The sequence below is a fragment of the Lissotriton vulgaris genome, chromosome 1_1, assembly GCF_964263255.1.
Source record: "Lissotriton vulgaris chromosome 1_1, aLisVul1.2, whole genome shotgun sequence".
In the NCBI taxonomy this organism is placed as follows: domain Eukaryota; kingdom Metazoa; phylum Chordata; class Amphibia; order Caudata; family Salamandridae; genus Lissotriton; species Lissotriton vulgaris.
In genome coordinates this window covers 984,709,382-984,737,017 of record NC_141685.1, presented here as the reverse complement: position 1 = coordinate 984,737,017, position 27,636 = coordinate 984,709,382, and the positions used below count along the sequence as shown (strand labels likewise).

At 42.7% G+C, this 27,636-nt stretch overlaps 1 protein-coding gene across 4 annotated transcripts in view; it reads left to right on the top strand.

Annotated features, from left to right (window-relative positions):
- Positions 1-612: 612 nt before the first annotated feature.
- The window catches only part of LOC147748348 (uncharacterized), a 204,929-nt gene continuing 177,905 nt past the window's right edge, over positions 613-27,636 (top strand). For 3 of the 4 annotated variants that reach the window (XM_086960540.1, XM_086960549.1, XM_086960532.1), the window contains exon 1: positions 654-791. In XM_086960540.1, coding sequence (XP_086816666.1) covers positions 707-791 — 85 coding nt within the window. In that variant the 5' untranslated portion in view covers positions 654-706. Of the gene's footprint in view, positions 792-27,636 lie in introns of all 4 variants that reach the window. The other variant, XM_086960524.1, reaches the window with a different exon arrangement.

Below are 27,636 nucleotides of genomic sequence, written 5' to 3'. Positions count from 1 at the left end.
TCCTCACCATGCACAACATATTCCCTCGCATATTACTTCACTCATTACAAAGTCTAAGACATAATTGATAATTTCACTGACGACATCTGATATTACATCATTGATGACAACACTGTTCAAAGTGACAGTGCAAGTTACTGTTAAAAATTACCTGTCACTGCCGAAAATTCTGTGTTTTTTTAGGTTCAAATGTTTGTTGCAACTGACTTTTTCACCTACCTATAATGTCACTTTAACTTTTGTTTTTTTCAGTGAATATATATATATATATATATATATATATATATATATATATATATATATATATATATATATATATATAACCAAGACATACTACAATAAAATTGAATTAAATGATACCTAACCATAATGCAAGGTATAAAACAATAATATCGAATTAACTGAAAATTAAAACAAAAGATGAACGGTAATAGATTAAATAGAAAAATGAAGTTATATTAAAAGATGTTTTGGAAACGAATTTTAGTAATAGTAACATATGCTTCAGAAAACCATATGAACTAAAATCCCGCGCAGCAATTCCAACCCCGGACTGTGGTTAATTTTTGCGAAACCCCCGCAGCTTACAAAGAAGATGAGGTTAAACTCGGAGAAAGCAGAAGAGTGAAACTTTATATTCCGTGTTCCGTGAACGGCGCGGTGTCTGCTGAGAGAGCTCGGGTCTGGAAGAGGCTGTCTAACGACCATGGAGCCCGTGAAGCTTTACATCAACTGCCACGGGTTCGAGTTAACGAGGCCCAAGAAGCCGAAAAAACCTCGCCGGAAGCCAGGTGAGCCCATACAAGCCCGTCCCTCCGAATGTGGTAGAAAGTGCGCGATGGCGTCATCATTGCTCTGTCCTCAGCAGAATACAACCTCGAGAGAGACACGCAGCCAGAGTCAATGCAAGGCGGGGAAGGGCTGCTGCTGATGACAGAGGGGAGCGAGTAACAGGGAGGGAGCAGGGACCACTGCCAGAAAAGGAGGAGCCTCAGGGGAAGAAGGGCGGCTAATTTTAGGGAGGGGCAGACACAGGTGGGGCTGGAGGTACAGTGAACGCTGAGGGGTATAGGGTGGACAGTGAAAAGAAAGGAGAGCAGAGAATGTTGAGGGAAAGGTTGGGCTGATGAAGAAGGAGAGAGAATGATGAAGTACGAAGGGGGAGTAGACAAAGAAATGTGGACTGTAGGAACGTAGAGGGAAGGTAGAGACAACAGGAAATGAAGGGAGATCACTAGCTGCTGGGGGAAGACTAGCAGACATAAGGGGAGGTGGGAGAACATGAACTGCCGAAGAAAGTGAGGGACAGTGCCAGTGGCGGCTGGTGGATTTTGAAAGTGGTGAGCGGAAAATTGGTATTGTAGTACAACGAGCGAGCAATCGAAGCGAGCAAGCCTGAACTGAAAAAGGAGGGCGCAGAGGTTTTTCCCCACAAGAAAATTTTGCACAAAATGGATTCAAATGGTGGCTTTTTACACCACATATTTACTGAAAATCCTGAATGTGGACACTGCACAGACTTCTCCTTGCCCCCTCATGAAAATGTGGCCAGGTCCACTAGCAGTATAAGATTTAGCTCACATTTCATACAATGGCTCTGTCTTTAATTGATGTGCTTTCCCGTAGCGCAAGGGTGACCTGTCAGAGTTTACTACTATGCAAAGTAGAGCACATCTTTTTACCACAGTTGAGCATACTACTATCTCGGTCTTCACCAAGCGTTCACAATTGAGGGTGTGCCTGGGTGCTGCTCAAGACAATGCTCCTGAAATATGAATCTATTATGGCCCAAGGTGGGTCCAACAAAGTACATGAGGACTGGACCATTCAGGTTTTCAAGATTATCTCTAAATAATCCCCATCTCATGTATATACATTTATCCCAAGTGGATAACCTGAAAACATAGCATGGATTTGCCCTTCTGAGCCCAATGTTGGTCTGTGGTACTAACAGTTGGGACTACCAGCTTGTTGCATCATACAGACCAAACTTACTTTATCTAGGGTGGCAAAGTCCCTGCACCAGCCCTTCAGTTTCTCATTACAACAATCCTCCACAAAACGATCAATGCTCCCTTATGCCCGTGTACCGGAAGTCAGTCACCCCCACCATGCAGTGCTGCTGGTTCCGCTGCGGTCTGACTTCTGTTCTGACAGAGGGCCCCCAACAACTACTGCAAGGAAACAAAGTCACTCACCCCCCCCAGCCTGGCGTGACGTCAGTCAGTATTAGTAATTATCGCAGCAAAGCTGCCTAAGCAGGCAGCAGACGCACTGTGACACAGTGACAAAAAATACTAAAATTAAGTTACAACAAGTAAACGGTGCCCCTTTGTCGCAGAAAAGCAGCTCAAGCAGGCAGCAGAGTGAGCAGACGCAGTCACAAAAACACTATATAAAGTTCAAGTTCTTACAACACACAACAGTGCCCCTATTTGCATGCTTACACATGGAGGAGAAGGGCTCCATTAACTAAGGCCTCGATAAAGGAACGCAAATGGAGAGCAGTGTGCGGTGAGAGAAGAGAGGGACAGATGAAAAAGGTGAGAGAGATGGGGGGGCTGGTGAGTAAGAGATGTAGGCCAAGATTCCCAAAGGTGTCACAGAACCCAGTGCAGCAGCCAAAAATGTTGTGATGCGTTGCATGACAGGAAGCGAGCAGAAGAGCGCCATATTCACAGAGATATGGCTCTCTCTTCTCCTGCCCCCGTGCTGACGCTGATTTCAGCTGCTGTGCGCCAGGTGCGCACCTAAACACCGTAATGCTAGGTGTGAGCCTGAGTCTGCCATAGAATCAGACAGACTCATGACTAGACAAGTGAAAAAGCTTTTCCTGTTTTGTAAGTGTGCTGTTCAGTGCAGCACACATGTAAAGTCAGAAAAGAAAGGAGGGATGAAAACATTTCTCCTTTTAACGCCTGCTTTTCAGCGGAGCGATTTTTTGGTGCTAAACCCTATCTATTAATGTTAGTATATAGGTTTAACGTCAAAAAGCATGGGTGGGTGCATGGGAACGCCTATGTAGCACCCATGTAACGCCGCCTTGACGCAAAGTCCTGCGCTGCTTTGCCTTACTTTTGAGTATTTTCCAGTGCAAAAAAAGTTTTGAACTGAAACGTGAATCAGGAAAAAAACATTTAGTGCTGATTAGCATCACTTTTGTGATGCTAGCCGAGAGCAAAATGTTTGACAATCATCCCCTTAGACACACTGTGGCATATTTGTTATTATTTCACGCAACGTGGTGCAGCAGGGTATCTTGCTGTGCTGCATGAAAAGGAGAGAGTAGAAAGGCACTATATTTACACACATTTCTGTTCTCTGCTTGCGCTGGTGTACTGTGTGCCTCCTAGCACCAATGCAGGAACTCTTGCACCATAGTGCAAGAATGCCTGTGGTATAGGCGGGATTTTTTTTACGCAAGACGGAACACCATCCAGCACAGAATCCATCCTTAGAGGCATAATCTTTTTTTCGTGTGATCTGCAGAATGCAACACATATGGAAAGAGGAAGTAACAAGCAGAATGGAAGATATCTATGTTGTTACGCCTCTATCGGGAAGGAGTACCATTCTGGCGCAGAGCTAGGTTAAAAGTCTACAAGTCTATATAAATCTGGTTTTGTGTCAAAATACATGAGTGGATGCATCAGAACGCCTGTGCTCCACCCATGTAATGTCTAGCCGATGTAAAATAGCTCAAGGTTGCTTTGTATTAACGAAACCCCGCAAAGTGGCTTTGTGCGGCTTAGTAAATGCCAAGAATGTTTTTGTGTCGGGCTGGGCCACAAAAATCACACAATACTGATGCAAAATCATAGTAAATCTGGACCACACTGTGCTGTAGGAGCAGGAACATCAAAAATACAACAGAGTATTGGGGGGTCCTAGGGGAGTTAGTTTATAGACAGAGAAAGTACCTTGTCCCCCAACTACTGCTACAAAAAACAAGAGAGGTACTCAAAGTCTATGAAGTGAAAAACTGATAGGACCAGATTGTGTCCAATGTGAGTGTTCAGATCGAACCGTTGATCTTGAGCACATGACACTATTATGTCATAGAGGTGAGGAAAAGAAGATACAGGGTCTAGAAAGTTAGAACAAAGTACCCATCCGCCCACTCATCAGTGGAATTTCGTCATCTGGGTTGGTGAAAAGAAAGGTGTCCTTTAGGCTCCTCCTCAGGGAGAGTCTGAGGTAGCCTAATATTGGACCCTCAAGAAAAACATCCAACCAACAGAAGATAGTGTGTGAGTGGAAGGGGCAAAAAAGTTTGCAGTGCTCAGAAAAGAAAAGAAAAGGAAACTAATCCTAGTGATTAAAAATACCTACTTTGATGACATAAGAAAACTTTATTCGGTGTGACCATCAAAGTGGTATCGTTAAAAACAGTATGCTGATAGCATGCAAGGAATTGCTATCTATCAAGTGTGTTAATTGGTCGACATGTTTCAGCCTATACCGGCTTTCTTCAGGACCTATGATATGCTACTGCAACACATACTTATCGTGAGTTGGAACTTGATTATGACCAATCTCCAACAAATGAAGGTGTATCTTCTCCCCAATTGTAGGGAGAAAAAACCTCACCTCGCCTGGCAACAGCTCAGGTTGGAAGGAGGCCACGCACTAAAAGATAAGTGCAAGAATTGGGATTAATAGCGCAGTAACTGTTTAAGTCCTGCATTTTGTTTTAGACTTTACAAGCAGTGACACCAAGAGGCATAAGGAAGCGGCTGGATTAAGAGGCTGATGAAAACTTTATCTAGGAGATTTGCATCAAACCCACTAGTATGTCCAGGTTGTGCTTCCAAAAGAATAATAAGAGTGAGGGCCAAAAAACGCCGCGCTAAATTGTTAGCGTTAAGGTAAATCAATGGGGGGTTGGAATCCTCCTGTCTAGAGCCCTCCCAGGAAAAAGCGCAAAGTGGAGCGCTGAAGAACTCACCTCTCCGTCGTTACCTCGGGTAGAATCCTGAGCCGAGGGGGAGGTGACTCGCTCAATGACAATAGCTGTTTATAACAACCGGTGGCGGACCTGAGAGAAAACTCTCAGTGTGCGCGCTGCTATAGGTTAGATGAAGTCAGCCAATGGTGGCGGTGCAAGCTAAGCCTGCAAAAACGAGGACCTCCTGGCGCGTTCTCATTGGTTGGATATTTAAACCAATGTCAGCGGTGGAGGCTTTCGTGCGGAACTGTGCAAAGTATGTACCGCAAACCTTATACAAGTCATTCATAGCAATTAAAAGTCTGTTCAAGAGGAGGACCTCATTAGAGGACTACAGACAGAGTATTCGCATTGAGAACGTGTGCCGCCCAATAGCTGTAAGTGTGTCAGGAAGTTGCCTGAATGGGCTATAACACAGGGTGCGTGGTTGGTAAGCTTGCAGCCAATCACGCACTAATTGATAGAAAGAAACAGTTTGTTTTGTTTACTTTTTGTTGTGCAAGTGTAGCATGATACAGGTCAGGTCCGCTGTCAAATATTCCTCCGCGGTTGCACAAAAATAAACAAAAAATCAATACCGATCGACACAACGTGCTTACACCGAGTCGTGTGTAACAAAAGAAAAGGTAGTATGTAGCAGGCCGTATCCGAGTATAAATAAATGAACAGATCGACACAGCATGTTACCACCGAGTCGTGTGTAACAAAGGGAAGGCAGTATGTTGCAGGTTTGTCCAGTTGTGTGCGCGACCCCCAGACTGCGGCTGCGTGTAACAGTAATGTTTATCAGGTTTTCAGGTTTTTCAAATGGCCGGTGAGGTTGTGTTTTTATATGGTGCCTATTCTAATCAGAAGCCGTGGGAGTCGGTGTCAACTCTGCGGGCTAAAGAGAACGGACCTAAATACAGGCAACCTCCCCAGAAAAGTGGAAAATCCTATATGGGACCAATCAGATGATGATGGTGTGCACGCATGTCTGAAATGTTCGCCCAAAGTGACCAAATATCGAAAACCAAGGTGATCTATAGACATGATGGTGTTTAAATGGATGCTCACAGTTGCATCCAGGGTATGTCATCGTTTAGCCCTTGTGTGTAGCTTCGCAGTTTATAGACCCACCTCTGCTCTTTCCTCAGAAGAAACAGTGAAATGTCTGTGATGTGACTGGGTATGTGTGGTTGTTCCAAGATTAACCACCTCAGTTCATCAGGATGGCGTTTTTTCTCTAGGAAATGTGAGGTCAGGCGGGTAGCCTGTTTGGTGCGTCTGATAGTACTTTTGTGCTCTTGGATGCGCAATTTGATTTTTCTTGCTGTCATCCCTATGTACCTTAAGCCACAAGGACAGGTGATTTGGTAGATGACTCTATCACTGTTACAGTTTGTATGACGTTTGAGTTTCCAGGGTCTAGTGGTGCCAATATCAACTTCCAGGGTTTTACTGGTTTGGGCACACACTGAGCAGTTGCCACAAGGATAATGGCCCTGCACTGGAGGAAGATTCCACAGGTTAGAAGTGGATTCTGCAACTTCATCACGAGGTCTTGTATGTACAAGAGCGTCTCTAAGATTTGCCCCTCTCTTGAAAGAGAACAGTGGTAGAGGAATGTGTTCACCAGAGCTATTTAAAATACGCCATTTCTGTCTAATTATTTTCTGCATTTTAGACGAAGAGGTGTTGTATGTGGTGACACACACTATTCTGTCAAGGGGTGGTTTTGCAACTGGGGGTTCAAGTAGGGCCTCACGATGATTATTGGCAGCACGTTTGAAAGACTTGCGAACCAGAGTTTGAGGATATCGCCGCATTTTCAGTTTGCTCGAGAGATCCTTCGCTTTTGCACGGAAGTCTGCAGTGTCAGAGCAGTTCCTCCGGACCCTGAGGAACTGGCCAAAAGGAAGGTTCTCCCTCAGGGAACGGGGATGATGGCTATCGAATCTGAGCAGTGAGTTCCGTGCCATAGGTTTTCGATATAGAGAACTAGCCAGATGTCCTTCTTGTGGGAAGATTGTCAAGTCAAGAAAAGGGAGTTCAGTTTTACTGTGCTCTGATGTAAACCGAAGGTAAGGGTTTTGTCCGTTCAACCAGTCTTGAAAAAGCAAAAGGGATTGTGTATCTCCTTGCCAGACCACTATGATGTCATCAATGTACCGTTTCCACATCTTCAAATGATGAAGATGTGGATTGGTGTTATTCAGTACACGTTGGGTCTCAAAATGATGCACCTCCATTGGCTGACTTCATCTAACCTATAGCAGCGCGCACACTGAGAGTTTTCTCTCAGGTCCGCCACCGGTTGTTATAAACAGCTATTGTCATTGAGCGAGTCACCTCCCCCTCGGCTCAGGATTCTACCCGAGGTAACGACGGAGAGGTGAGTTCTTCAGCGCTCCACTTTGCGCTTTTTCCTGGGAGGGCTCTAGACAGGAGGATTCCAACCCCCCATTGATTTACCTTAACGCTAACAATTTAGCGCGGCGTTTTTTGGCCCTCACTCTTATTATTCTTTTGGAAGCACAACCTGGACATACTAGTGGGTTTGATGCAAATCTCCTAGATAAAGTTTTCATCAGCCTCTTAATCCAGCCGCTTCCTTATGCCTCTTGGTGTCACTGCTTGTAAAGTCTAAAACAAAATGCAGGACTTAAACAGTTACTGCGCTATTAATCCCAATTCTTGCACTTATCTTTTAGTGCGTGGCCTCCTTCCAACCTGAGCTGTTGCCAGGCGAGGTGAGGTTTTTTCTCCCTACAATTGGGGAGAAGATACACCTTCATTTGTTGGAGATTGGTCATAATCAAGTTCCAACTCACGATAAGTATGTGTTGCAGTAGCATATCATAGGTCCTGAAGAAAGCCGGTATAGGCTGAAACATGTCGACCAATTAACACACTTGATAGATAGCAATTCCTTGCATGCTATCAGCATACTGTTTTTAACGATACCACTTTGATGGTCACACCGAATAAAGTTTTCTTATGTCATCAAAGTAGGTATTTTTAATCACTAGGATTAGTTTCCTTTTCTTTTCTTTTCTGAGCACTGCAAACTTTTTTGCCCCTTCCACTCACACACTATCTTCTGTTGGTTGGATGTTTTTCTTGAGGGTCCAATATTAGGCTACCTCAGACTCTCCCTGAGGAGGAGCCTAAAGGACACCTTTCTTTTCACCAACCCAGATGACGAAATTCCACTGATGAGTGGGCGGATGGGTACTTTGTTCTAACTTTCTAGACCCTGTATCTTCTTTTCCTCACCTCTATGACATAATAGTGTCATGTGCTCAAGATCAACGGTTCGATCTGAACACTCACATTGGACACAATCTGGTCCTATCAGTTCTTCACTTCATAGACTTTGAGTACCTCTCTTGTTTTTTGGAGCAGGAACATCAACAATAGATAGTGCCAGATAGAGGAGAAGCAGAGAGAAGACACATTGTTGAGGAAGAGCAGACAAGGTGGTGGGGCGAGAATACATAAAAAGAGAATCAGAGACAGGGGAGCAGGACAACATGGACCTGTGAAGGAAGAAAAGCAGACAAAGAGAAACAAGCATTTACAATGCAATGGTCTCGGCTTTATTAAAGTTAGAGCTATTGGCATTGCAAATGGCGTTTTTTTCATTTTTTGTTTTTTTAAAAACATAAATAAATGGTATTGCCATTTACAATGGCAATAGGTGAGCATTAGAGAGTAGTAGAGAGTATTAGCGGACACAGAGCCACACACACACACACACAGAGCCACACACACACACAGAGCCAAACACACAGAGCCACACACACTGAGCCACACACACACAGAGCCACACACACACACAGCCACACACACACACACAGAGCCACACACACACACACACACAGAGCCCCCCCACACACACAGAGAGCCCCACACACAGCCCCACACACACACACAGCCCCACACAGACAGAGCCCCACACACACAACCCCCCACACAAACACAGAGCCCCACACACATACTCCTTAATAGCAAGCTGCAGAGTTCCTTCCAACCAAGCCACCAAATAAAATGTAGCTGCAAGCAATAAAAGGTGCAAATAATCACAATAGTGTCAAATAAGGTCAGAAACAAACTAAAATAGAAAAACTGAATGCTCAGCCACTTTCAGCTCCAAACTCTAATGTGCCCCTCCACCACCCCATGAATGGCTACTTGGAGAATGGTATGAGCCGCAGTACCATGTCACTTCTAGACACACAAATGACAAGGGGGTTATGGCGTTAACACACGGAGATGTGTGTCAACTGACCTGAGAGGGCAGTTGAAGTATGCAACACACGTCTGACACTCTGGTTATGCCACCCATACATCAGATACAGGTGGGTGGTATCCCCTCACTTTTTAGCCCATGTTCCACACATAAACCCACAGGCATACTCAAGACTCCAAGAAGGCCTTCCCTAAGGCGCGTCCGAACCCCTGGACTTTCCCAAACTATGCCGCCTCGCAGCTCCCTCAACTACCCCCAGACGTACCCTCTCGAGAAGACACTCGCATCTGGTCGTCACATACTTCCAACAGCCTAAGTCTCACCTCGGATACTCACAAGGCCGTAAGCTGCCTCTTTCATGCAACTGCCATTGATAAGAGGTACCTGTCTAGTCCACCTACCTTTGATACTCAAAACTAACATTCCCGGACCTTGACAACAGCCACCCTCCCCCCATAAGCCACACACCTCACGCCAATGGACCCGACATACTCACAGCTGCCAGCTACCCGATCAGGTGCTTACTGTTGCTGTTGTACTCCCAGTTACCCCCACCACTGGGTTCAGCAGTCCCGGGTCATTCTAGAAATACTGAAAGACAGTGCAGCTTCGCAATGACAGCTGCCCTGCAGCCCACAAGATACTCACAGCTGCACGGTCCACCCAGGCAGTCCGTCGGGTACTTGGGCTAACCTCCTCCGACTACATTCCACCAGGTCCCCGAAGCAGCGGCACGAAGCCGGGCAGGCACGACCGCGTGCTCCGCACAGCAGCACCGCCAACACCCAGAGGTGCAGGCCGGGCCACAGTACTCCCCGCAGCCGCCGCTGCCCTCTGGGACAGATCCACATCGCTGCCGGCGGTGAGATTCCTGGGGGCTCCTGTGCTCCCCAGCCTCCTGCACGTACGGGTCCTCCACAGGGCACAGAGAATCGGATTTGGGTCGTGTTATTGACACCTGTGCCCCGCCGTTCGCTCACCTGCAGCGCCTAGGAGGGCCGCTCTCCCGGGTAGGGCCTCTCTGGTGTTGATCGCTGGCGCCGGAAGATCGTTATAGGAAGTGTTCACAGTTCAAAGAAACAAGCTGAGCAATCAGAACAAGCGTGCAGCAAGGTTCCCACCCCCACTCGGCTCCGCTGGAACAATCACTGCTGTAGATTTATAATCGTGACTTGCCCCGTAAAACTATGTTCAATCAAGCAAATCCCTATTTTGAGGTAATGACCAATGCCGGGGGATGCGATCTTTGTACGCCGCTGGTCAAATTCATTATCGGGAAAGTAACAAGCAAAATCATAATGGAAGAAAAGTGAACATAAATTAATTGACAAAACTAAGGCATATATGTAAACAGAAAGCCACACGGGTCCTGCTCTGTGGCGGAGGACTCGGCGACTTCTTGCGGCGGTGGTCGGGAGGAAATGCCAGAACAAAAGCGCCGCCATTTTTGCGATTCAGTGGTGTGTATTTAGCAGTTGAGTGACGGATGATGTCACAGCTTAAAAACTGCAAAAAACACGCCCCTGAATCGCAAAAAGACAGGGCTTGAACTGAGTGACGCCCCTCTCCTCCAATGGCTGGCCTCTGTTTAGGAAGCCAGCCAATGGAGAAGAGGGGCGAGTTCAAGCCCCCATACTGCAAACAAAAAATCTCGGACTTCGCCCACTGCTTACGCAGTACGACGATAGTCCGAGACCTAAAAAGGGGAGAGCAGAGATTGAAAGGAAAATGAAGAAAACACAGGAGAAGTGAAGAGAAGATGAGCTGCTGAAGGAACACAAGAACACAAGAACACAATGAAGGAGAGGCCGTTGAGGAAAGAGAAGCATGTGATAAGTAGCTGGGAGAAAGTGAGCTGCTTATGAAAGAGAGACAGATACGAGAGAAGCAGGGAGAACAATATGACCTAGGTAAAGAGATGCAAGCTCAGGAGGGAAAGAGGGAAAGCATGAATAGCAAAAGCAGCAAAAGCAGGCCCAAACAAAGGAGAAGGAACTGCTGAGGAAATGGAGCAGACAAAAGAAAATGCAGGGAATGCAGGAACTACTGGAGAGAGAGGAGGGGCTAGAGAAACAAGCATTTGCAATGCAATAGAACTGGCATTTACGCGAGACCTATTACATTGCAAATGGTAGGCATTATGGATAAGGGAAGGGAGGGCAGGGAGAATGAACGGACAAGGGGAGGGCGGGCGGGGGGCTTGAAGGCACAGACAACGGGAGGACGGGTGGGCAGGGAGAAGGCACGGACAATGGGAAGGCGGGCAGGCGGGAAGGAGAAGGCACAGACAACGGGAGGGCGGACGGGGGAGAAGGCATGAGCAACGGGTGGGCCAGCAGGCGGGGGTAGAAGGTATTGACAACGGGAGGGAGGGCGGGGGGTAAAGAAGGCATGACAACAGAAGGTGGGGGAGTAAAGAAGGCTCCAAAGCATGTTGTGCCTGTAGTAGGAAAACCTCATTAAAGAACATAGTGCTCAGTCTAAATAACACGTACCATGTTACAACGGACGTAATGGAGCCAGTCGCCATGGGATGTGACAAATGAAGAGGAGCGGGTACTAAGGAGGGGCTAACAAGCCTATTGACGAATTAGAAGGCAGCATTTAGGACGGACAATGACACAAGCCAATGGCAAATATGGGCAATGAGTGGGCGGGGCTTCTATTTCCTACTCCTCTACAATAAGTCTTGCAGAGCAGCGCATGTGTGTTGGCTTTAGGCTCGACCTAAAAAGCAGGGAGAGAGTACCTGCTCGGAAGAAGATAATCAGTAGCCGGGAGAACAAGAAATTATGAGAAAAAGGGGACAGACACAGTAGAAACTAGAGACGACTCAGCAAAGGAGGAAAGCTGTGCCTGTTGAAGACGGAAGGTAGAGAATATGCAGGGAAAGGGACCTGTCCTGCATTTTAGAGAAGTTCGTGGACGATTAGGGGGAAGAAACCTGCAATTACTAGGAATGCCTTTAGGGGCAGGCTACCATGCCAGGCTTAGAGGAGAGCTGCATTAATTGTTTATCAAGAATGCCCATATGGATGGAAGATGTCAATGCTGGAGACCCATAAGAAAGCCTGTACGGTGAAGGGCACCCTCTGTTAGTGCTCATGGCAAGTTCCAGGAATTATGAGGCTCGAGTAGAAGTGGAACATTAGAGGTCCTCTAATTTGCATATGATGTGACATAATAGATAATGACATCACAGGAAGCAACTTCTATTGACCATTAATCTTCTGACTTTGTTGAAGTGACTTTGCCGGAAACAACTTTCATGGTGCTGATATTAGCAAGAAAATCAAATCATAGGAGCTTTTCACAAACTGAACTTCGTAGTACGTTTAGTAGTACTACTCCTGTACTGCAAAAAGCTATTCACAAACCTATATGCTGAGACCTCCTTCTCTCCTATCTTTTCTCTGCCCACACAAGCCTATGTTTTTTGTTGTGAATGTGGGAGGGACAGGGCAGCGGCTGAAAAATGGGAATACTCATTACGAAATGGGAGTGGTATACAGAGGAGTAGGAGTGGTTGCAGGAGTGTTAGGGAGAGGTTTAAGGAGCGACAATCACCCACCTACAAACAACTAAGCACACTGTTAGTCACAAAATGCACTTCTTTAGTTACTATAGCCGGAAGCATCGTAAATGTATTTTAGCTCAGACCCAGAATAAGCCCAGAACCACACAGGTTCTACCACTGGAAATGCAACACCCTTTAATAGAAATAATGGAGGCAGGGACTTAAAGTAAAATCGTGTAGTGAATAATCTTAAAATAAAATAACTTATTTCGACTTTTAAAAGATATATATAAATAATTAAAAATATTTAATTACAATTGCTTTAATAAACTTTTTTTATAATTAAACAATAAATGTCCTTTATTTTTTGTAAGCAAATTAAATGAATTAAAATGAATTAGATAGTTAATTTTTAGTATTGTTTAATGGTGAATAAACAAAAATAAATATTAGTCAAAAGTAATAGAGTTAATACAAAGTGTAAGAGTAAATTTACATGTGAGTAAATCTACAAACATAAATTTACCTATGTGAATAGGGCCCATAAATATTAACCCTAATAAAATAGGTATATATATATTTTAATGCTCTATCAAGTGCAAATTTGTTAGGTTAGTCACAATGGGTAGAAAAGTTTGGCCCAGTTCTCTCTAAAACTATTTATGTGTTACTTATAAAAGCGTAAACCTAGCTGAAAGGTAGGATAGTGCAGTACAGGGTCAAAGGCAAATACATAGTGATCATGTGATAGGAAGGTGGTTTGTGGACTGTTACTGCATCACGCTGTAGAGAGGTCAGTCTTCATCTCTTCCCTGAATTGGAGTGCACAACAAAGTGATGCATGAATGCTTGAATTAATCTGAGTCACTGGTTATTCCTCAGGGCCACATCCTTGTCCATCGTTATTTTGCACACCATGCCACCTCAGATTGACCCCAGTCATATACGAATCAGTCTTGACCCTGCTCCAATAAGAAGAGTCCAGACTGAACTCTCTTGCCAAGTCCTCCCTGAGCCAGAACACAAGAAACACAAGACCAGTTTTGCCCTAGTTGGGTCTCGTCAGTCAGTCAGGTACATCTTTGTTCCAGTAGCACAGGGAGCATGGGACCTACATCTGGGTATACCCATGACAATTAGGGCATCCCACTCAAGTATACAAAAAAGGGATGGATAGAATGTTTGATGTAATCTCAGCCACTGGTAATTCCTCAGGTCCAAATCTCATTCCAGGGATTTGTTTCCTCTGGTATGCATGCAGTCTTTTAAGTCATTCTGTGCCCCTTGGTCAATGTGAAATTGTAGTCTTACTTCTATGTTTGAGAACTGTCCCAGTGTTTTGGTTTTTCAAATTTGCTCACAATACCTCAGCTGCACTACTCTCCCGCACTCCTACACACCAGAATTCTCTTTTGCCTCTTTTGGTCTGTGATCTACAGCCCTTTGAGTTAACTGAATGCGTGTGAAGCTGCAGCTTTAATTAATTCTTGTGTTAGTGTCTGTTGAGTATGTCTTTGTCTGTAGGGTGTCTAAAGTGTCTGGTGTGAGCTCCTGTTGTAGTGCTGACACACCCACTTGTGGCAGCACCTGGTGCCACATTATTACCGTTGCTAGAGGGAAGCCAGATGGGAACCTTGACCCATTCGATTTGTCCTGGCTCCCCCTTGTTTCCCAATTTTGAAAAAACGGGTCCCCTACTGAAAACAATGGATCTTGCTAGCTGTAGGGAAAAATATCATAAGGGGTAAGGCAGAGAGCTATCCACAAGATATATATTAACTAATTATTAAAGAGTACCAGGCCTGGATCTATGTGAAAACAACACACATCAAATAACAATGCACATATGACTAGAAACAATTCCTTTTTTATACAAAATTGTATTTCTTTATTTTTCTAAGTCAATATTTTTCAGTTCATGTTTTTTTCAATTTATATATATCTTTAAAAAAATTGATAATTATTTTTATACACAAATAATAGAATACTGTATTTTATAAATACAAACACATATGTATAAAATACACAAATGATTTTTCACAGACAAAACATGACAGTGCTATACATAAAAACAAATATATTTGTTTTTCGATTTTAAAACCAAGAGAAGGAGTTGTTATGTTGTCAAACAATTCAAAGGCTGGCGGTCGATGAAAAAACACGATGCAAGTTTCGGTGCTTAAGCCTTCGACAGGGAGAACCATCTCAACTTTCTCTATAATAAAGTACAGAATAAACAAAATAAGAAGTTAAAATGCACTAGAGATCTGATCATTCGATACTGATATACAAATGAGCACTGAATGCTTCTATCACTTTAATATCTGTGCCTTTATGTATTCTTTTTGGTAGATTCATAACAAAGTTACATATAAGAGCACATCTTGTTTATACTCTGAAGCTAACACCCTAAGATTATATGTAGGGAAAAGAAGGGAAGAAAGAACAAGGGAGTGCGTGCGTACACCTTTATAACTACTTGAGGAAAAAGATAAAAAGTTAATTTAAATCACCCGTGTCCAAGAAATAGTGCAAAAAGAGTAAAGCTTGCCCTAAAGACTACTAGTATTTTCAGGAAATCGATAAGAGACAGATCTGTTGTGTAATAGATATCTTACAATTCTTGATAACCATTTATATCCCCATTAGATTGTTAGTCGTAAACTAAATGATGACCTCACGTTATATACCTATATTCTTAGAACAGAATCGTGGTCTGTAATTAGGACCGGAAGTAGTTGATATTTCTTCGTTACAGAAGGCGTCACACAGTTTCTATGATATCTGTAATTGCATATGGCAAGAGGATACAAAGATAGAAAATAATAATTATATCTATCCCATATTAGCTTACAAAAGTCGGCATATGCTGAAGTTAAATATCAATGGCTTCCTGCTAAATACCTGATACTGAAGGACTTTGGAATATCACAAGATTGATATGGATATGGTTAGTGCTTACCGAAGACTACTCAGTCTGTGAAGGTAATGCAAGTCAAGATATAACTAAGCAGCCATTACTTATTCCTTTTGCTGAATATTATTTACTTAGAGCAAAGGATACTACTCTGGATAACCATGCAGAATTCACCAGATTTAGGTACTTACAATATATCTAAACAATAGTGGTCGATCTTTTTTGTTAGGGAACCATTTTGAATAAAGTATTTGTAGCGTTTATCCTCATAGAGAAGGGCAGCTGGATTATGATGTTCAGATCATCATAATCCAGCTGCCCTTCTCTATGAGGATAAACACTACAAATACTTTATTCAAAATGATATATTGCCCCATGAAAATCGAGCAGGAGGACCATTTTCTTGGCAGTAAGAATACTCTGTCACTGTTGCGATGGAGTATCCCTACCACCACAGATTTTAATCTGGCGCAAAGTTTTTGGAGTTAATCCACCACTCATACTGGCTGGTTTTGGCACCTCCAGAAATTCTAGCATCAAAGAAAAATACTAATCACAGTATCTGAATATTGAAACCAAGGCTACTAAATGTGAGCCATTAAGCCACGTCTAGGCACCGACTGCTTTATGGTCCATTTGCACGCCATTCAAGTCTACACAAAATAATTTCATGCTGCCAGCCCTGAGCCCAGTCCAATACATCAGTGCACTCACTTCAACATACCTCCACCTTTTAAGGGCAAATCACATTCATCCGCCACTGATCGGAATCTGTAATCAAAGCAACCTCTCACCCAGTCATCAACCAGCTTGCATACAAGCACACTGTAGGAGAGTAGGGTCTGCTTCCTATGGTCACCCCCACTTTTTGCTGTGATTTTCTGGTTTTTCGACTTTAGTGTGGCTGTGGGCCTGCTTATCAGACCCACAATGCAGCTGTTCTCTCTCTAAATTGATACCATGTACTTTAGGTACATACTTGATTGGGTATTGGGTCACATTTGTGAGCCCCTGTATAGTGTACCATAGGTACCCAGGGCATAGGTGCATCTAAGGCCTACCAGGGGCTGCAGCATGTATTATGCCACCCCTGGCTGGCCATCCAAACTGACACCACTGGCTGATCACTCAGCTTGTGTAAGGTGGTGTAATCACCCCTTACTTAGATATAGTATCCCTATATCTACCCATATATATAGACACATATGCACCTATAAGTCACTACTATGGTAGGCCTCGACAATCCTGGCGGCAGAGTGCTTGGTTATATGTGAGAGGGTGCCCTAGCATAAGCTGAGCCCCTCTGCAGCTTTTGGAACCATCTCCTTATAGCTGTTCTATGATATAGCCATACCATATACTCTTTAAGTGCATTATAATCCTTGCGGCTAATGCTAACTTTGGTTTGGCTTTATCAAAACATGTCATGTAAGGTGTCAAACACTTTGGAATACTACCCCCGCCAATTCTGGCTCTCTGACTCTGACCCACATCCAAGCAAAGCTGAGAGCCTTGGCTGACACGAGAGACGTGGGACCGGACACCCTGGACATCCTGCTGTTTGCTAACAGCTTAACTTCTGAGGTACCCTCGTAGTTGTGCATTGGGGTACGAGAAGCCCCAGGCCCGAGCGCCATTTGCACCGAAGCTCAGCCCTCCACACTCCACGAGTGCCGCGTAGGGCCCCCTCTTGCATTTCAGCTTGATGCGTCTTCCCGGTTGCTAGCCCGTTGGCTAGTGAGCCTTCTGAAGACAAACCTTTAAGACCAAACTGCTTCTCTGGTTGCTCCAGGCTTGCTTCAGCTTTTCTGCAAAGGAGAAGCTCCTCAGACCCCGCTGGTCTGACCCGAAGCCCATCTTCACTTCCTGCGTGGATTGCGTTTGCCAAGGCTTGTTGGGTCCAGTCCGGATACCGACAGCTTGAATCCAGCTCCTGGTTGTCGTCGACACCTCCTGGTCCACGTGGCTTCAGAGACAAGCTTCACCTCTTCACCTGAGATCATCGCGACATCGCCTGGTTCCTTCCTGGTCACTGGCTAGTGACCCAGACTCTGTTCCCTCTGCTTTCAGGTTCTTCACATCTTCGATCCACCCTTTGATCCACGCGGACACTCTTCCTCTGGCCGCCTGCAGCACTTCTTTGCAGATCTCCATTGAAAGCATCGACGAAACCCAACACCTTGGGTGAGGTAACACCAGTACTCCGGTGCTCCCCTGGGTCTTGACTCTCGAAGTGTCCTAGTCTAAAGGGGTTTTGTAGTAGTCCATCCGGAAGTGCCCTTAAACAGTAACTTTGTACCTTCTTTGTTCTCCATTATAAGTCAATGGTAACTCGCGACTGTGTTTAGACACTGCACACGTCTCCCGTGGGCCTCCAATTTCCTAACCTTTGGTTGTTTAGTGTAGCCCCAGCGATTCCCTAGGCCCTAGGCCTACTCACTGTTTCTGTCATGGTTCTTATACCACTTACTTAGTATATGGTTTGTGAGGCCCCTAGGGCATAACTGTATTTGTAGAACTTATCGTATGCTAATTGAGTAACTTGTGATATACTTTGATCTCTGACCTCATAAAGAGTGCAGAGGGGTTATGTTAGAAATAAATACATATAAATTTGATATATACCTTGTGTGGTGCCCTTTCATTTGGTACTCAATGTATTATAATTGGTAAAACAGCTTGCTTCACATGCTCTCTGAAGTCCTAGCCTTTGACTGCTGGTCCATGCTACCACTAGGATAGCTTGTCTATAAGGTTGACTTTACAACCACCATCAATAAGGGTCATTTAGACTGGTGCAAGGTGCCCACTAGAATAGTGGGCATCATATGCCAGGCTAACTTCTCACACACATCACAAGCAATGCTCCATAAACACATATGTCCAGACATGTCGGCGGTTGGTGCCTACACAATGTTCACAAATGAAAAGAAAGTGCAACTGCTACAGCGCGGCTCCAGAAATTATTTCTAATTATCACTCACCATTTCCCTGAAACCTTTAAACACACAAAACATGCACCAGTGGGGCCCATAACACTGCGCATTTACTCAGCTCACTTATACTTGACTTCAAGGCTTTTGGTGAATCGTAATGGAGAAATGCTGTAACATTTGGTGGAGCGTCCAAATCTATTTAACTATTTATTATTTACACCTGCAATTTTTAAAAACGATTTACCATAGTTTATTTAAACATTTGATTTTCAGACACACCACCATGTCGGCAATGGATCTGCTAGAAAGCAAATTAGGCGTAGGAAAATCACAAGACCAGCCTTTAAGATTCCATTTCCCAATCTTATTAAAAGCAAAACTTTATTATGTCTGACATTTATGCATTAGTCAAATCTTTATTTAGTAAAATCTTAAACTTTATTTCAAAAGTGATCATTTTATTCAGAGCTCAAGAAAAATCGCTTTAGTGTAGATTTCAGTTAAAGTTTAGCAAAGAACAGATAGTTCCAACTTCATTCTCTCCTAGCATCCCTGTCTAACACCCTTATCTTATTCTTTAGTCCTGCAAAGCAAACAAGGTAAAATAGTTAGAGTCTTACATCCAGGAATCGGTCAGCAAACGGGCAGCATCTCCGATAGAAATTGAAAAAGCGACCCCTTCTAGTCAAGTCCAGGGGTTTTTATACCCTAATTCTCCTAACTTAATCTATCTAAAAGTAACTTGTCAGTCCTCATTTAATTTCTCATTGGACAGTTTCAGGGTGGGTGAGCATCATCTCACCATTACAACATAATTTTCACAACGTGTCAGCAGAAAAATAAAGGGTCTTTGTTAAAGTCAGTTTGTGGCCTAGGCGCTTCCTCAAGTAGATACATCGACCATCTTTCCCAGGCTCTTGAGCATTACATCGTCCATGCTTGGCACCCATCCTAGGTTCCGGGCCACGTTAGCCTTGAACTTTCTCGAACACAAGCAGTTCACTCTGACTTGCCGAGCGTGCACTATTCAGCTCTTGCTCACAGTTTACCCACACATCCATTTTGTGTAGGCTTCAGAGGCCACTTTTTGGAACTATCATAGAAACAAACACAAGTTCATATTAGATATTGAATTGAAACCCATTCTGTTTACCTCCCACCATACTAATATTTCCCATTAGTTGTTACCTAGCAAATAAGCCACACAAATGCATTTTATACTTGCATAATCAACCTTCTTTTTTCACAATACGTGTACAAAAAGCACATTTAAATAGTGTTTAGTTTATAACTAATCAGAACATTAGTTCACAATACAATAGCATTACATATTAGCTAGGTTTATTGCAACATGCAAGCACAATTAGTATTCCCGTGTGTAAAAATAAAATAATGTGTGCATCTTACTCTATGGTTGATTATTTTCACAAAACATGCAATTAGTAAACATTATTGTTATGGGACATTGACTTCAAGAGGGGTACACAAAATTTTGCGTTTGCCACCTCGCTCCATTAATTCCCTCATCTGGTGATTTTATCACCAAATATCTCTCAAAATTTTGGAAAAAACTAGTAGAACATGTTTCAATTTTTCCTCTCTGTTAATGTCATCTATACTTTTGTCTCTTTCTCTTTTGAATCTTTGAAAAACTTTTCCTTGACTTCTTCCATTTCTATTTCGTTCTTTTCTCTCATTCTTGCCTGCTGTACTTCATTTCTTTTCCTTATTGATTTTCTAAAATCTCTTCTACCTTTGTATATACAGCCTAATCTTATCTTGAAAACTACTATTACTAGAATTGTTATTGGAATTAGTATTTCACCTATAATTGAACTACCTATTTCTTGAAACCAGTGCTTAATTCCAGAGAAACTTTTACCCAGCTTTTCTAGGACACCCTCAACCTCCAGTGGTTCAATTTCACCATGCAAATCTGTAATGTTTATAATGTACTTTTCAATATTCTGACTTTTATCTGGGATATAAGTACAACAATGTTGCACCTCCCAAATCCCACAGACTCCTCCCTCTTTTGCTAAAAGTATATCAAGGGCAAGTCGATTTTGCATACCCATAGTTCTCATAGCAATCATTTCAGTATTTATCTTCAGGAATCCTCCTGCTGTGTCTGTTGATAATCGATCAACAATTGTGGACAATTTTCTAATTCTATTTGCATTGAATGAAATTCCCACTGCTGGTATCAGTGCTCCAAATACATCACCTATTATTTCTAACACAGTTTCTCTTCTTTTTCGACTTAGAACTTTACCTAACTCATGCTTTCCATTCGTACCTCTATCTACATGGAAAATTTTAGGAAAGACCAATCCCACATAACATGTTCAATACCAATGGTCCGGTAATCTATAATAAGCTCTGTTCCCACAAATAAAATAAATTCCAGGAAAAACAGGATCATCGCCTCCTTTAAACCCCCAACCCCCTAAGATTCTATAGGTAACTTCACATTGACTTACACCCACAAAATAATTATCATACATTGTGCTGTCTCTTCTAATACAGAATTTTCCCATCATTGGTGCATCTATATTTATTGCCACATTCACATTCTTATCCTAAATATTCTCATCATCAAATGTGTAATATTTTGACTTTTCATGATTCATTTTCTCCTTTCGTTTGTAAGCAATTCTTCTTTCCTCAACCATATTTAAAAAGGCTTTCTTCTCAACTCTCATTTTACATGTTAAATTATGAGTAAAAGCGTATTCGTGCGTTAATTCATCTACTTCTAGGAAACATTCTCCCATTACCTCTGCATGCTTTCCTTTATTCAATGTACTGTCAATCTTCAATTTTGCAAATATTTCATCCACATTGGAATATTGATATTCCAGTTTCCCAGTTTTATAAAACAAACTTGCAATTACACTACAAGTTACTCCATATGTAAGAGGAAGATGGTGATAAGTCACCCCTTCTGACACTGATGCTGGCAATTTTACACAAACATAGCAGTCATCAACATTCATTGCTTTAATGTACTCATGCAGTAATTTCGAAAAAGTGTTCTTAGTAAAATCACTTATAGACTTACCTTGATGCAATTCTGTCTTATATACATGAGTTTTAGGTACCTTTTCTTTCTCAACTTGCTTACTTGAACTCATATTCGTTTTTAATTTTGTTAAATTAGTTTGAAAAGGAATCACAATAGCTAAAATTATCCATAATACCACTATTAATCCCATGCAAATAGTAAAACGTCTACACCATTTTCTAAAGATAGAGCATTTCGTTCTATGGTTATTCATTGCCATTTTCCCTAACACTGTTTCTTCGACCTTATGTCACCTATAAATTTCACACCACTCAGCACTCTAACAATTTTTCTTCGACCTTGTGTCAATTTCTATTCTAAATTATGCTAGTTTTAAGTTTTCTAACAAGTTTTCTTCGACCTTGTGTCAACTCTGAATTCTTCTTTATTTACAAAAACCGTCTCACAGGACTTCAGACTTTTTACTTTTATATCATGTACTTTGAGCACCTAATTTTTCATTTCTTAATCAACTTCTTTACTCACTTTTCCCAATTGGCTTTGGGTCGTACAGATTTTCTTGGCTGCTATTTACTTCAACAATTGGTGGTAGAACAATATATGTCCATTCAGGTGATTTGTACTTCTGATTTGGACGTCTCACTCTCTTTGGCCTTTGAATAGTCTCTATTTTCTTTCCCTTTTTTTTAATTTTATTTATTTTTTATTGAAAGTTCATAGCAATATAATGTACACTATACACAACAATATATATTAATATAGAAATAAATATACATGATGTAAATACGAGAGCAACTGATGTAGCATAAAGCATTATATACAATAGAGCAGAGATTAAAAGGTTGATAGTCATACCAGAGTCAGGGAATTAGAAGACATTATAAGACCCCACACCTCAACAGCCTCCATGTAGCCACAGGCGCCCAGATCCGTAGTCCCATTTCCTTAGATTTTACTCCCTTTAAAGCATACAATTCTGACTCAATGTTGTGGATCCCTAGCATCCTGCAGATCCACATTTGGAAAGTTGGGGCCTCAACATCCTTCCAAGCAGCAGCAATTAGTATTCTAAAAACAGCTGCAGATATAAAAACAAGCGCCTCAAACTCTGTACTTAGACCCAGTTTAGCATCACAACCAGTTATTAAAAGTGTCGGGATAGGTCTATTCTGACAGCTAGCAGCCCCTCTAAAAACTCTTCGATTTCCTTTTTAATGGGGCCTAATTTTTCACAGCTACAAAACATGTGCACAGCGTCAGCAGGCCCATTCCCACACCTAGGGCAGTTGTTTCCGCCCTCTTTCCCCAATCATACAGTTTCGCCGGTGTGTAGTATAAATTAAAAAGGGTCTTAAAGTGCTGTGCTCTTAGATTTGAAGAACATAAAAACCTTTTATCCATTAGAATGGCTCTGTCCAGGTCAATATCTGGACCTCCCAGTTTAGCAGCCAAGCATGCCATGTCATCGGGGAGCGTTTCCAAGAATAGCCCATATATTTCCCTGATTCTGCACCCACCCTCCTTCATGTAATCTAATAGTGCACATCCTTTCAATATATTTATACACGGTCTTTTTGATTTTATTGTGTTAACCAACTGCATATATTTGAACTCTTGACAACCTCGTAATGAGTACCGTGACTTCAGAAGTTCAAGGGGCCTAAATGCATCATTTATCATTACTTGACCTAGTGTAGTGATTCCCTGTCTTTCCCAATATCTCCAAGGGCCATCCCTGCTTAGATGCGGGAATAATCCTGAGTTCCAAAGTAGAGTATGTTGATTATACCTTGGAATACTCTGATTTTTCTGTACAGAGGACCATAGCCCCCATATGTCTTCCAATATTTTGTAACCTGATGCCTTAAAAAGACGTTTGTCATATTTCCTCAGTAATACCCCGTATGCTTCACTCCCAAGGGCCAGCTGATAGATAGAAGGGATATCTCCCTGGCTGTACACAGTATCCTCTGGGAAAAAGAGTATAGCCATTTCTGTAAGAAGGCAAGACCAATTGTAAAACCTAAGGTTTGGTATTCCTAGCCTACCCTTTTCCTGGGGAAGAGACATGTATTTGTTTGATCTCCTCACCTTGCCATATTGCCAGACAAAGTTCATAAAAATAGCCTCCATTTCCTTGATCAGTGTATCTTCTATTTTAAAGGGAATAGACCTGAATTTGTACAAGATCTTCGGGAACATTGACATTTTAATAACATTAACCCTACCTATAATTGACAAGTGGAGAGTATCTATTCTTTTTAGGTCCTGTTTCATCTTTTCCAATAGCGGCACAAAGTTGTCTTTAATGATGTCCCTTGACTGAGCATTAATTGTTATACCTAGGTATACTACTGAGTCTACATATCTATCATCCCGTTTGACTATATTTCTTGAACATAATACCTGCGTCTTTTCCACATTTAAGCGGTATCTGGATAGCCTCCCAAAGTCAGAGGTGATACTGACTATTCCCCTCATGGCACTGTCGGGGTCCGTAGTGGTTATAGCTAAATCGTCCGCATATGCAAGGACTTTGGTGTGGAATCCGTTAATAACAACTGGCTTAATACTGATACTATTCTTTATAAGAGTTATTAGGGGGTCTATATATAGTGCGAAAAGGATGGGTGAGCACGGACACCCTTGTCTCGTGCCTCTCGTTATATGGATCTGCCCAGAGCTCTCACCCATAAGCTAAATGCTCGCGGTTGGATTAAAGTACATAGCCTGGATTGCCTGCAGGAATCTGGGACCAAATCCTCTATCTTCCATCACTCTCCACAGAAAGCTCCACCTAACGCGGTCGAAAGCTTTTTCCGCGTCGAGGAGGATCATTGCGACCCCCCCTCCCCGGCAGCATGGATGTCGAACAAAGTGATGGCTCTTCTTATATGGTCAGTCGTACCCCTGCCCAGGACAAAACCATGCTGCCAGGGAGAAACCAGAGTCCCAATAATCCTCACCAGCCGTGTCGCCATGATTTTTGCATATAATTTATTGTCGCTATTTATTAACCATATTGGCCTGTAAGAGCCGGGACATTCCTTAGGTTTACCTTTTTTGTGGAATACCACAATATTGGTTTTGGTCCAAGATTCCGTTATAACTCCGATAGTCATAACCCCATTGAATAGGTCCAGGAGAAGAGGTGCCGTTTCTTCCTTCAGTCAAGGGGTGCTACAAGGGACTTATTTGGAAAAGATTTAAATTAAATCATGAGCTGTACATATGTAACACACTCTAGTGTATCCACAGGATAACCGTCTTATATCAACTGAATCAAATATATTAGTGGAAGGAAGAAGGAACACATAGAGCAAGAATCGTATTCAGTGTTCAAAACATTTTTTACTGCAACAAAAGTAGGGAGACAAATACAAATGAAGTAAAGCAAAAAGTCATGAACAGAGGTCAATCAAATTTTCACTACAGTTCATAACTAGGAACATCAACTCCAGATATTCAAAGACACAACCTAAATTAATTAATAAAAAATGGTTGTGAATTGGTGACTAAGCAACGTAACAGGAGATGATGGAATGTCGACGTTTCGGTCTAAGTAGCAGTCGTCGGATAGACCATCATCAGGACGGTGTTTTTCTATGCAGGAAAAACTCCCTTGAATTTTCAATGGATATCTTATAAGCACGGAAACAGCAATGGCGTGTGGCAAAAAAGTCAAACACGAAGCTTCAACTTAAATTTAAGAAGCATGGGCCACGGATGTTTGCCAAATTTCACGCGAAGATTAACATCCTGGACTTTTCTAAGCAGTATTTAAAACAGCATACGGGCGTGTCTTCATCAGTTTTTTGGAAATCTATTTGATTCAGTTGATATAAGACGGTTATCCTGTGGATACACTAGAGTGTGTTACATATGTACAGCTCATGATTTAATTTAAATCTTTTCCAAATAAGTCCCTTGTAGCACCCCTTGACTGAAACTACTTTGTGCCCAAGCCTACAAGGGTTTATTGGGTTTCCCCTGCCTTGAACATCGTTTCTTCCTTCAGGCATTTATAAACCTCCAGGGGTATGGCATCGGGCCCTGCTGCCTTGCCTGCTGCTAAGTCTTGTAGTGCCTCGGATAATTCGTCCATAGTAATACTCTGCTCCAAGGTTTCTCTCTCACTAGAGGTGAGTTTTGTGCCCATTTCCGGCCAGTTTATACCCGGGGCGTCTATGCCCGACTCTTCCTTATATAAATCCTGATAAAATCTCCTGAAAACTTCAAGAATTTCAGCTGGTTTGTTGAAGGTTCGGTCCCCTTCTTTGATTTCAATAATAGTATTTTTAGATGTAGCCTGCCTTATCCATAGAGCTAAAGCCCTACCTGCCTTTTCCCCTGTTTCATACATTCTGGCTCTCTGGGTTTGATATTCTGCTGCAGCTTTTTTAGCCAATTGCCGCTGAATTTCTGCCTTCATGCTATTCAGCCGTTCTAAACTCAGAGTACCCTGATTCCCATGACATACATCCCTTCTATGCTGTTCCTCTGCCTCTGCCAATTTTACCAACAGGCGTTCTCTCTCTTCCTTAGCTCCTTTCCACTTCCGGCCCGTGTAACTGATTGTCTCCCCCCTCAATCCTGCTTTAAAACTATCCCAAACAATGACACGGGAGGCACTGTATCTCTTTGCGTCAAAAAATGACTGGGACCAGTTCTTTACGTGCCCTATATAGTTGCTGTCCACTAGAAGCTTTCTGTCAAAAGTCCACGGTCTGACTTTTTCCTTTGTTTGTTAATGGTCATTGTTAAGACAAGGGGATTGTGATCTGATATTAACCTAGGGAGCATTGCTATTTCCACATTAGAAAGATAAGTAGCCGATATCATGAAATAGTCCAATTTTGTGTGCTTATTAAATGGATGTGAGAAATATGTGAACCCGGGGTCATCTTTCTTTATGCTTCCCCACACATCCCTCAGCCCATGGAATTGGATTATAGAGGACACTGCTCTGAACACCCGGGGCTTGCGGCCTGTATATGGGGTATCACTTACAAAATCTGCTGAGATATTAAAATCACCGCAGATTACTATGGGTGCTGGCCAGTTAGTTAGTTCCCTCTCTATGTGATCCATCACCCCCGGGTCATCCAGGTTAGAACCGTATATTGAGCATAGAGTGATGCCTAGGTTCATTTCGCATATTGCCCATCTTCCCAATACATCGGCCTTAAATCTTTTTGCTCCCCCCAACCCTACCCTGCCCATGATTGCTACCCCCTTTACCGTTGATGTCTGCGAGGAACAGGACAGAATTTCATACCCCCTTAAATTTAGCCAGTGTTTCTTTTTCCAAGGTAGGTGAGTCTCTTGTAGGCATATGATGTCAGCCTTTATTATTTTGATATACTCCTCGAACCTGCCCCTCTTTTTCCAATTGTTCAAACCGCCTATATTTAGGCTTACTACCCTGATCCTAGACATAGCCCTGTAGGGAACGTAGCCATCGCACTAACCAATCGGATATCCTCCTGAACATATCATGAATATACAATTCTTCTTTAAACATTTCAATTATATTAATATACACATTTATTGCATGAACTTTCTTTTCTTTTGCCCCCACCCCCCCACCCCACTCCAAACCTCGTCCCCCCCTGACCCCAGATCCAACCCCCACCCTAGCGGAGCACGCAGACTAGGTCTGTGCGTGTGATGGATGCAGCACAGCAGTGGACACACTGCAAACGACTTATTAAACCCCACCTCATGATCAAACCATAAACCACCAAATCGTAACACCAGAAAATCAATGAAACCTGAACTCAGAAGTCATACATTGCCCCCAATAACCTATATTCTGCCCCCCTTAGACTTTATCATTTTTGTTAAACAAATCATTTGAGAACTAGTAGGAGGGCACACTACAGGTAACTATATTGAACATAGTCTGATACTATACTGAGTCCAGATACTCCCGAGCTTTAATTTCTGAGGAGAAATATATTGTCGTGCCCAGGTGAATTACCTTTAGCTGGGCTGGATTGATAAGATATACCTGTATTCTTTTGTCCTGGAAAGGCTTGATTAATTGTCTTAAT